The following is a 12,646-nucleotide window of genomic DNA, read 5'->3' on the forward strand; positions in this document are numbered from 1 at the left end:
ATGACCTTCACCCATTTTTCCTTACTATTAATCTTATGTAACCATGGTACATTACTGTTAACTAGTCTGAACTTTATTTGAAATCACTAATTGTAATGTAAGATAGATGCTAAAAAGGTTTTATGAATTATCCATCTGAGTTTTTGACTGCTTTTTCTTCTTTATCTGCAGGACTAATGGCTAAGGAGTAAATCAACATGGCAACTATGGTTCCACCAGTGAAACTGAAATGGCTTGAACACCTCAATAGTTCTTGGATTACAGAGGACAGTGAATCTATTGCTACAAGAGAGGGGGTTGCCGTTCTATATTCTAAACTGGTCAGTAATAAGGAAGTAGTACCTTTACCCCAACAAGTTTTGTGCCTCAAAGGACCGCAGCTACCAGACTTTGAACGTGAGTCTCTTTCAAGTGATGAGCAGGACCACTATTTGGATGCCCTTCTTAGTAGCCAGCTAGCACTAGCGAAGATGGTATGTTCAGATTCCCCATTTGCCGGGGCACTTCGAAAACGACTGCTTGTACTCCAGCGTGTCTTTTATGCACTTTCTAATAAATACCACGACAAAGGCAAAGTGAAACAGCAGCAGCATTCTCCGGAGAGCAGCTCTGGTTCAGCAGATGTCCATTCTGTTAGTGAACGTCCCCGGTCAAGCACTGATGCACTTATAGAAATGGGTGTTCGAACTGGTCTAAGTTTATTATTTGCACTTCTAAGACAAAGTTGGATGATGCCTGTGTCGGGACCTGGTCTCAGTCTTTGCAACGATGTTATTCATACTGCAATTGAAGTTGTGAGCTCTTTACCACCATTATCATTAGCCAATGAAAGCAAGATTCCTCCTATGGGCTTGGACTGCTTATCACAAGTAACAACGTTTCTGAAAGGAGTCACTATTCCCAATTCTGGAGCAGACACTTTAGGTCGTAGATTAGCTTCTGAATTGCTGCTTGGTTTAGCAGCTCAGCGAGGCTCTTTGAGGTATCTTCTCGAATGGATAGAAATGGCTTTAGGGGCTTCAGCAGTTGTAAGTTCCTTGGAGAAAAACAAATTACTATCAAGCCAGGAAGGAATGATCAGCTTTGACTGCTTTATGATGATATTAATGCAGATGAGACGTTCTTTGGTATGTATTATAAATCTAAACTTAAAATTTTTTATCAACAGTTTTGGGAAAAGTCAACCAAGCCTTTAAATGAATTTGTGGAAATAGTGAATGATTCGAGAGTTCTGATGATTGTGAGGTTACTTAAATATTTTATATACTTTGAGTGAAGAAACTTTTATACAATCTGTTGTGAACATGTGATTCAAGGACAGGCTAATTGGTACAGTTAAGACCATTGGATCAGGAGTCAGGATTGTAATTTTAGTTTTATGGCTTTGTATATGAACTTGGGAAATTCATCTAGCTTTTCATCTAGCTACAACAACTAGCTGTGTTGTAGTAAACTCATGTAAAATGAGGGTAGAGGTCTTTTAAAAAAAACCTGTAATTTTATCCTCACTTTTTATTAAGCATTGTGCCAGGTGTTATTGTAGGCCCTAGGGATAAAGCTCAGTAAGGGGATCAGACAATATATATGTAATTTCAGGTAGTGAGAAGTCCTAAGAAATAAAACTAGGGAAAGGGAACCTATCATACAAAACTATAGGCTCCGGGCAGACAGACAGCAGAGGGGAAAGGTGTGCTGTTAATGTGGTCAGGGAAGGACTCTGAATTGTGACATTTGAGCAGAGACCTGAATGAAGAGGAGTAATTAGGTAATAAGCAAAGATCTCTGTTCCTGGAAAAAATTGCTTGACTGTTGTTAAGAAACTAACCTCAGGTACCCATATTAAAGAACAAACAGTAAATTATAGTGTAGTGTGATCAATTTCAAGAATTTTTAAAACTGAAACATAATACCTTTGTGAAAACCAAGAATAAAAATTCAGTTAAGAATATATATTTAGCCCTGGCCAGATAGTTCAAATGGTTGGAGTGGGTTTGATTCCTGGTCAGGGTACGTAAGTAGGTTTGAGATTCAATCCCTAGTCAAGGTGCATATGGTAGACAAGTGATTAATGGTACTTTCTCACATTGATGTTTCTCTCCCTCTCTCTCCTTTCCTCTCTCTTGTCAGTAAAGATATCCTCAGGTGGGTATTAAAAAATAAAACAACAGAATACAAATATAGAATGTGAAGACTGAAACATTTATAAACTGACTTAATTTCAGTTGGGTTACAGTGATTGATCTCTTTGGCGTCCTTTGTTATCAAATATCAATGAACAAATTTAGTTAAAATAGCTAAAAATGCCACTTATAAATTTTGTATGTATATTTCAAGATTTCCTCTACCCCCAAAACAAGTGGAAAGCTCTTACATTAATAGGAATGTTTCATAAAAACAAGTATTGAATATATTTTAAAATGAGGGCATTTAATTTTCATCTGTTTTATAGTGAATGGTAAAAAATGAAGTCATTTTTTATAAAATACTTTACTGTAAATAAGTAGTTGAAGATTTTGGGTCATAAGGTCTTTGAAAGTTCGAATTTCTTAATATTAAATTAAGAAAAGCATACAGTGGTTTGTTAAGAATGAAATGTTGGCAGGGCCCTGTGGTCTTCACCTGAAGTGGAACCCAGGAACTAGAGATGCAGTGATCTAAGTAAGAAAAGTTTGAGGGAAGCCCTGGCTGGTGTAGCTCAGTGGATTGAGCGCGGGCCTGTAAAGCAAAGGGTCACCAGTTCGATTCCCAGTCAGGGCACATGCCTGGGTTGCAGGCCAGGTCCCCAGTAGGGGACACATGAGAGCAACTACACATTGATGTTTCTCCCACTCTTTCTCCTTCCCGTCCCCTTTCTCTAGAAATAAATAAATAAAATATTTAAAAAAATAAAAATAAAAAAAAGAGGTTTGAGGGAACAGTTACGAGAAGCAATTAGGCCTCTTTCTGTTTTTGTATTCAGTGTTTAAACTCATTTAACTTGCACATCTCTTTTTCTAATTTTATTTTCTGATCTTAGTACTCTCTGGTAACATTCTGTAAATTTACACTGCTTTCAAATAAGTAATGCCATTTAATGACCTGAAATAATGTATCTATTCATAGTCATGTGTTAGTATTTCTGGGGGAGTGGCTTCATTCTTCATTTTACAGTTTATGTATTTTGTATTATCTTGTTACAAAGAAAATATGTTAATGATTGCACAATCTAGTTACATGATTATGTGCTTGCTCATGGTGTATTTTCTTTCTTACACAAAATGCGAGATACTCTTAAGTCAGAGGCTTCTTCCTCACCTTTCCCTGTACGGTGGGGAAGAATTCTGCAATACTATACCTTACTGGGAAGCAGGTGCCCCAGGAAACAAGATTGCTTTCCTTAGTATCTGTTTAGCCTCATTATCTTTTAGCATTTGGAAATAGGTTTGTATGCCTATTTGGCTATTAGTTTAAATGGCTTCGTAAGCTTAAGAAATATTTATAGAATATAACTTACCTACCTCTATAATGTGTATTAATCTTCATTTAATGAACATATAGTAAGCCATTTCATTCCTTTTTGGCTTCCTTTATTAACTGCTTCCTAATACTTGCAGTTAGGGAGGAGGAGGGCTAACCTTGTTGTGTGCCTACTACCTACCTGGTGGTTGATATGAACCGTCTCATTCAATTATCTTGTTATTCTGTAAGGCGGATATTATTTTTGCTTATCTTAAGGATGAAGAAACTAGCAGTTATCCAAAGTTACACATCTGTTTGGCAGAAGAACTAGAAGTATAATGTGTACTTTTGATTAAGCACTTAGGGGCCAGGTACAGTGTTAATTATTTTCTCCAATGCTGAATCTCTCTGTAAAGCCCATCTTTTTTTTTATGTCCCTTGTGCATGTTAATTGATCTGTTTTTTTTTTCCATGAAGACCTGCCTTAAAGTAGATTGAAAATATAATAAACTCATTTTATTGCTGGTTTCCTATTTTTTTCCACTTGGCCTCTTTCATTCCTTGACAAAAATATCAAATACACCTAGACAGAGAGGGCCTGCCTCCTTACCCTCCGAGGCTGTACCCTATAATACAAATTTAGAATGTGAAGCTCTGTATTAGGACTAGGTTGTTTTAGGAAATTTAGGAAAACTACATTGCTTTTCTCAGAATTCTGGATCTATTCTGGGGAAGAATTCTGAATGTTTGTTTGATTTAGTTTGGCTCTCTCGAAGTCACTACAGGCCTGCATTAGATTGAATTTAATTAAACCTCAGATTGGTTTTAGGGGAAAGAAATGGCTATTTAATTGAATTTTATATTTAATATTCCTTTCTTGCACAGTAAGCAATAGAGTCTGATGCTCTTGGTCTTCAGAATCTGTGCTTCTTACATTTTACAATAGTGTCTGAGAACTCAGTGGATATCTAGAACCTCTGTGGTGCAATGGACTACTACCTAACCTGATTGTCTCCGTCTCAAGTTTCTCTACCCTGAACAACTGGGATAAAACTTATCCCCAACCTAGGAGTTAGAGAGAGAGAGACATATAACCATCAGTTGAGTACCTGGCATAAGGACTAACAAAAATAAGTTCAGTCTGTAAATTGTATTTACTAATGTGATTTTTAAATTCTGCTACCCATACATGTAATAAATCGTATTTGAGTGGGAGTGCACAAGATATTCATTTACTTACATTTAAATAAAGAATAGGAAAATAATGTTGGTGTACATCTTTGAGTTCTAAACATAAACAATAAAAACATTGACATTTGATGTCACTAGGTATTTACTAGGCATTGTGTGCCAAACACTGAGGCATTAGGTTAAAAAGGTGCATAAGCTTTGTGGCATCCATGCTCTCAGCCAGCTCACAGTTTAAGGAAAGAGAGATGCACGGACATTTCAAATTGATGATCATGGGTTGTAGTAGATGTCTAAAAGGGTGGAGGTGGTGGGACACAGTAGGAGGGCAGGAGGCAAAGGGATGAAATTGCCTGTTGGAGGAAGGACCCTTGAGCTTTGTTGAAAAGTAGGAAGCGTTTGCTTACAAACATGTGTCTGTGGGAGGACTGGAGAATTTTTTAGATGAGAGGACCAGAATTCACAAAGTGACTCGGTGCAGAAAAGCAAGCCCTGGATCTGTGGGGTGGAATGGGGTGACATAAGGCTGCCAAGTTAGGCAGGACCTTGTATCCCATGCTATGTGGGGTTTTGAGACTTGATCCTTTGGGCATTGGGGAGTCATTGAAGCAATTTTAAGTAGAATCAAGCCAGAGAGCAAGAATGTAAATGTACTACATCCTGCCTTTTGTTCTTGCCTGAATATCTTAAAAGAACAAATTAGAAACAATAAAAGGTATTACATTATTTTCAATGGTAGGTATTTAAGAGGAAGGTAATTAAATTGAAGACCTGTGAAACCACTGATTTCTTATTTGAATTTCTACTTTATCTCTGGACCATTGAACTTTCTGTGATATGTTAATAATGTATAAAGTTTACATTTATTGTGTTATATCTTTCAAAATTTAATTAAAAATGGTATAGTATGTTTACAAAACACACTAAGAAATCAGTATAAAATGGGTTTTAGAGATCTTTTTTATTTTCTTTCCTTTTTTAATAGAATTTATTGGGGTAATACTGGTTAACAAAATCATAAAGGTTTCAGGTGCACAATCCCATAGCCCATCATCTGTACACTGCATTGTGTGTTTATCATCCCAAGACTAGAGATTTCTTTAGTCCTAATTGATTGGGACTAGTCTCTTAAATATTGACATTTTTAGAAGAACAGAAAATAATGGCAGTCATTGCAGACAGTGTTTGAAGAATATTTTATTTTTTTTTTAATTTAGCAAGAATTTATTAAAGACTCCTTGTATATTCTTTTCCCCCCTCAGTTTATATGATGTAAAATACAATTACTGCGACCAGTTTTTGAGTTCTTATTATATAGTAGGAACTGTGTTAAGCATGTTTTATACATAATTTCAGTTAATCCTCTAAACAGCCCTAAATAATATAGACATTATTTCTGTCTAAGATAAAGGATCTTATCCTTCAGTCACACAGCCAATAAGTGATGGTCTGTCTGTTATGAAACCCAGGTCTGTCTGTTATGAAGACTTTATGTAGTTTTAACATTTTCGTCTATACTGTAGAAAGGCCTAAAAAAATGATTATGATGATCTTGGTGACAGCCCCTAAAAAGGTACACAATAGGCTGTTGATCCTCCTCTGCTGTCAGCTTGGTGATCAATAGAAGTGGCCTTTAAATAATGGAGCCAAAGATTATAATTGTGTTCGTACCAGTTATGGAATTTGGAGAGTCTGTGTCCCGAAGTATTTGCTGATATACCAGTGCCTTGTATGTCTAAGGACTAGTTAATTTTGAACACTCAGCTTCTGGTATGACTCCAGACCTACAAGTGGCTCTCTGAAGCCTTCCTACTCAGAGTGTGAGCCCCTGACAAGCAGCACTGGCATCACCTGGGAGATGCTAAGAAATGCATTGTCTCAGGCCCCCATCTATATTTATTGACTTGGAATTTGTATTTTAACAAAATCTCTAGATATTTCATATCTACTTTAAAATTTGGGAAGCATCACCTAAACAATTAAAGGGAAAAATTGTTTTGGTAACAGTAGGTTAGTACCTGGTGCCTCAGTGAAAAATAGCCAACATTTTCATTTCTTTCATTATTTAGGAATTGTGTTCATTAAAATAGTTTGAGTTGATAAAGTAATAATCTCAGAATTGGATGGGATCTTACAGGGCATCTAGGCCAACCATTCTTCCACAGTAGAGGATATGCTTTTCTAGGTATATCTGCCACATTACATATTTGTTTATATTATAAAAACAGTTTTATAATACAGTATCCTTTAAAATAAAGCCACTAATGAAAATTTCACAATTATTAGAGAAAGAACTTGATATTAGTGATCTAAAGATTTAAGAATATGGGTATTTGGGGGGGGGCTGGGATGGGAGAAATAGACAAAAAACTGTACTTGAAAAATAACTAAATAAAATTTAAAAAAAAAAGACTCCAAAAAAAAGAATATGGGTATTTGAAGGAGCAATGAAGGTCAAGTTCACTTTCTGGTTTATCATTTTTCAATGAGAGAATGATTTCTGGTCAGAGCCTTTGGGCCATACTGTGAAGAATAGGCATTTAGTCTCAGAAAGGTACTATGATTCCTCAGCTGTGCTAGGAAAGATGCTTTGTTGCTAGTGTAGTCAGATAGCTACATGAACTGACTTGTAGGACCTTAGTTGTGCTGAAACTAAAAAGGGAGGGCCAGACTTTCTTTTCTGATCAGGGTCATCAAGTCGGATATGTTCTATTTGATGAGCAAGACAGTCCCAGGGGAATAGCTTATTTCCTGGAACCCTCATTTATTGGATGTTAACTACCCACAAAGAATGTGTAATTGGCAAAATTCTGCTTCCTTGACTGTTTCTGGGTCAAGTTGTGCGACCCTTAGGAAAAAATCAATATTTAATGAGGTCATCAGTGAGGGACTGGCACTTAATTTAGTGTTTTCACATTTATATGTAAAAGTTGGTTTCATGACCTAATGTTTGGATTTGATCTTAATGCACATAATCATATAAATAGTCCCTTAAGTGTTTTTGTGGATTAGTTAAGTGATTTTAATGCATATACCTCTCTTCTTTCCCACAATGTTATAATTATAGGGTTCATCTGCTGATCGGAGTCAGTGGAGGGAACCAACCAGAACATCTGATGGCTTGTGCTCACTCTATGAGGCAGCTTTATGTCTCTTTGAAGAGGTATGTAATAATCATGGCTTTTACACTGAAAATTACTTTGTGTTAAAATGCTGTACCATGTATTTATCCCTTAAAAATATCTGTTCATCCCCTCAAAAGGATGCAAAAGAAAGTGACATCACTGATTGTCTCTGGAAAGTGGAGCTGGAGTTTCTGGAACCAGAGATGGGGGACATAGTTTTCAGTGCATACCTGTTTATTTATTTCGAGCTTTGTATCATGTGAAGGTAGCTAATTTAAAAAAATAAGTAAAACAGGTATAGAAAGACATACAGGAACTTCTGGCCAAGATGGAGGCATAGGTAGATACACTTTGCTTCCTTGCACAACCAAAAGAAGGATAACAGCCAATTCAGAAACAAAAACAACCAGAACTGCTAGAAAAATCAAACTGTGTGGAAGTCCGATAACCAAAGAGTTAAAGAAGGAACATTAAGACCGGTTGGAGGGGTGGAGACAGGCAGCTGGGGTGGAGAGGATGTGCAGCAAGGTGGCAGCTGGCAGTCCCACATTTGCGTGCAGATAAACTGGGAGGGACAACTGGGGAGCAAGACAGACCAGGCATCCCAGGGTTCCAGTACAGGAAAAGAAAACCTCAAAACCTTTGGCTGTAATAATCTGTGGGGGTTGTGGTGGTAGGAGAAACTCCCAGCCTCACAGGAGAATTCATTGGGTGAGGCCCACTGGGTCCTAGAACATACACAAGCCCACCCACAAGAAGGACAAAGATTGCATGTGGGTAGTGGGGGAAGTGACTGAAAGCCAGCTGAGAGCTGAGCAAGCAGCACTGTTCCCTCTTGGACTCCACCCCCACATATAGCAGCACCATGTGGGTTACCCTGCCCTGCTGAATACCTAAGGCTCTGACCCTTACAGCGTAACAGGTGCACCGGGACAAAGAAATATGGCCCAAATGAAAGAACAGATCAAAATTCCAAAAATAGAACTAAGCGATGAAGAGATAGCTAACCTATCAGATTCAGAGTTCAAAACACTGGTAATCAGGATGCTCACAGGTATGACTGAGTATGGTTGCAAAATATAGGAAGAAATGAAGGCTATGCAAAGTGAAATAAAGAAAAATATATAGGGAACCAGCAGTGAAGGGAAGGAAACTGGGACTCAAATCAACAATTTGGAGAAGGAAGAAATAAACATTCAAAAAGAACAGAATGAAGAAACAAGAATTCAAAAAGAAGAAAGGCTTAGGAACCTCCAGAACAACTTTAAACATTCCAACATCCAAATCATAGGGGTGCTAGAAGGAGAAGAGGAGAGCAAGAAATTGAAAACTTACTTGAAAAAATAATGAAGAAAACTTTCCCAATCTGGTGAAGGAAGTAGACATGCAAGTCCAGGAAGCTCAGAGTCCCAAAGAAATTGGATCCAAGGAGAAAAACACCAAGACACATCATAATTACATTATCCAAGATTAAAGATAAGGAGAGAATCTTAAAAGCAGCAAGAGAAAAGGAGACAGTTACCTACAAAGGAGTTCCTGTAAGACCATCAGCTGATTTCTCAAAAGAAACCTAACAGGTAATAACGAACTGGAAAGAAGTATTCCAAGTCATGAAAGGCAAGGACCTCTATCCAGCAAAGTTATCATTTAGAATGGAAGGGCAGATAAAGTACTTCCCAGATAAAGTCAAGTTAAAGGAGTTCATCATCACCAAGCCCTTATTATATGAAATGTTAAAGGGACTTATCTAAGAAGAAGAAGAAGAGCAAAACTATGAACAGTAAAATGACAAACACACCTGTCAACAACTGAACCTTAAAAAAAACCCCAAAATAATAATAAGCAAACTAGGTCAGGAACAGACTTTCAGAAATGGAGATAGCATGGAGATTATCTTTGGGGAGGGGAAAGGAGGGGGGAGGGTAGAGAATGGGGGAAAAGATACAGGGAATAAGAAGCATAAATGGTTAGGTACAAAATAGACAGGGGGAGGTTAAGAATAGTATAGGAAATGGAAAAGCCAAAAAACTTGTATGTATGACCCATGGGTATCAGTGGGGGAATGCTGGTGGGAGGGGTGTGCAGGGCGGAGGGGAATAAATGGAAGAAAAAAATGGGACAACTGTAGTAGCATAATTAATAAAATATATTTAAAGGACTTCCGCCAAGATGGAGGTTTAGCTGGATGTGCCGTACCTCCTCACACAACCAAGTTTAGGGACAACTAAATATTAGCATCAGAAAACACAACCAGAACACGGAAAACTGAACTTTTCGGAAGTCCGCTAACAACAAATTCTTCAGCCCGACCGGTAAGGGGCGAAACCGGCGTCGGGTGAGGACTTACAAAGGAGGGCTCGGGACCGGGCGCGGAATCCAGACGCGCAAATCCAGTCGCGCGGGTTCCAAACCCAGGATTGGACCTAGTGAGCCAACGAGCAGCCCACCGGGTGAGCGACTACAGAGGAGACAGTGGGGAGGCGGTGGCAGCGAGTTGACTGTGGTTGCCTGGTTGCGCGCGAGTGAGGGAGTGAGCGGTTGGACCGGCCCGGCGGTGGTGGCGGGCGGCAGCGCGCCATTTCCCCGCTCTGACCACGCCCCCACATACAGCGTCACAACCCAGCGACCTGGGACTCCAAGGCGCCACTTTTCCCACTTAAAGGGCCAGAACAGACCAAAAATGTCGCAGGCAGAACTCAAAGCCCCAGAGATAAATCTAAATGACGAAGAAATAGCAAAACTCTCAGACGCACAGTTTAAAACACTGGTCATCACCTTCCTCATAGATCTGGTGGATTATAGCCACAAATTAGAGAAACATATGAAGGCTAAATTAAGGGAAATGAATGGAATTCCACAGGAAACCCATAGAGATGAAAAGGAAACTGGGACTCAAATCAATGAAGTGGCCCAGAAGAAAGCAAATAATGGCCAAACAGAAAAGAGTCAAGGAGCAAGAATTCAAAGAAATGAGGAGAAGCTTAGGAACCTCCAGGACATCTTTAAACGCTCCAATATCCGAATTATAGGGGTACCAGAAGGGGGAAAGTCACAACCACCAGTGGAAAAACTATTTGAACAAATAATAAAAGAAAATTTCCCCAATCTGGCAAAGGAAATAGACTTCCAAGAAATCCAAGAAGCCCAGAGAGTACCAAAAAAGTTGGACTCAAGAAGAAACACACCAAGGCATATCATAATTACATTAGCCAAAATTAAAATGAAGGAAAGAATCCTGGAAGCAGCAAGAGCTAAGGGGACAATCACCTACAAAGGAGTCCCCATCAGGCTGTCAGCAGATTTCTCAAAAGAGACCTTACAGGCAAGAAGGGGCTGGAAAGAAATATTCCAAGTCATGAAATCTAAAGACCTACAACCAAGATTGCTCTACCCAGCAAAACTTTCATTTAGAACGGAAGGACAGATAAGGTGCTTCTCAGATAAGACCAAATTCAAGGAGTTCATCATCACCAAGCCCTTATTATATGAAATGTTAAAGGGACTTATCTAAGAAAAAGAAGTTAAAGAAACATGAACAGTGAAAGGACAACAAACTCACAGTTATTAACAACCACACCTAAAACGAAAGCAAACTAAAAGGACAGCTAGAGCAGGAGTGGAAAATAGAAATGAAGATCTCAAGGAGGGTTAGCAACAGGGGAGTGGGAGGAGGAGATGGGGGGAGAAGGTACAGAAAACAAGTAGCATAGACAGTAGATAGAAAATAGATGGGGGGGGGGCGAGAATAGTTTGGGAAATATAGAACCCAAAGGACTTGAGACACATGGACATAAACTAAAGGGGGGTAATGGTGGGGTTGGGGGGGCAGGGTGAAGGGGAATGAAGGGGGGAATAGAACAACTGTAACAGCATAGTCAATTCAAAAAAATAAATAAATTAAAAAAAAATTTAAAAAATATATATATTTAAACATAAGTACAGTTCTAAAAATAAAGACAAATGTATGATTTAATGAATTATTTTTTAAAAAATCTGCACCCAGGTAAAGAAATAAAACTATTCTTTCATAACCCTTTTTCTATTCCCCTAAGTACCCACTATCCTGACTTTTAGAGTACAGATACTCCTCAACTTATGATGGGGTTACTTCCCAATAATCCTATTGCAAGTTTAAAATGTTGTTTAGTCAAAAATGCATTTAATACAGCTAACCTATTAAACATCATAGCTTAGTCTAGCCTACCTCACACATGCTTAGAACACTTATATAAGCCTAAAGTTGGGCAAAATCATCCAACATGAAGCCTATTTTATAATAAAGTGTTGAATACTCATGTAGTTTATTATGCATTATCACTTTTGCACCATCTTAAAATCAAAAAGTTTTAAGTCAAGCCATTGTAAGTTATGGATGGTCTGTAACACTCTTGCATTTCTTTATAGTTGTGTCACATGGGTGTGCATCCTTAGACACTATAATTCAGTCTTGCTCATTAAAAGAAGTCTTAATTTTTTTAATCTGTTGGTTCCCTCCATTTTTTTTCTTTTTCTTCAATGTCTTTGTTCAAAAACCTGCGTTGTAGAATTGCCCACAATCTGGATTTTGCCAATTGATTTCCTTAATTTAGTTCAGTATGTCCTGCGTATTTCCTGCAAATTGGCAGGTGGATCCAGAGGCTTGATCAATCTCAGATTTGGTCACTTTGGCAAGATCATACATGGTGTTGTTATCTTCCATCGGGTTCCATATGGTGGTCTCTGTTTTTGTGGTATTAGCAGCCCTGATGTTTACAATGCTAGATCTGTTAATTCATTCTTGGTTGGTTGCAAAATGGGGATACTCTATCATTCCTCTTTCATTTACTAATTAGAATACTTTTATAAAGAGATGGTTCCTTTATTGACTATTTAGTTATTCTGCTACAAATCATATA

The 12,646-nt window shown here is 38.2% G+C and overlaps 1 protein-coding gene across 11 annotated transcripts in view; it reads left to right on the forward strand.

Moving 5' to 3' along the window:
- HERC1 (HECT and RLD domain containing E3 ubiquitin protein ligase family member 1) overlaps positions 1-12,646 on the forward strand; it is a 191,398-nt gene that overhangs the window by 47,149 nt on the left and 131,603 nt on the right. For all 11 annotated transcript variants that reach the window (XM_037155568.2, XM_037155565.2, XM_037155574.2 and 8 more), the window contains 2 exons: positions 172-1,127; positions 7,694-7,789. In XM_037155568.2, the coding sequence (XP_037011463.2) occupies positions 198-1,127; positions 7,694-7,789 (1,026 nt within the window). In that variant the 5' untranslated portion in view covers positions 172-197. The remainder of the gene's footprint in view (positions 1-171; positions 1,128-7,693; positions 7,790-12,646) is intronic.

Source organism: Artibeus jamaicensis, unplaced genomic scaffold, assembly GCF_021234435.1.
Source record: "Artibeus jamaicensis isolate MK-2021 breed Jamaican fruit bat unplaced genomic scaffold, CSHL_Jam_final contig_548, whole genome shotgun sequence".
In the NCBI taxonomy this organism is placed as follows: domain Eukaryota; kingdom Metazoa; phylum Chordata; class Mammalia; order Chiroptera; family Phyllostomidae; genus Artibeus; species Artibeus jamaicensis.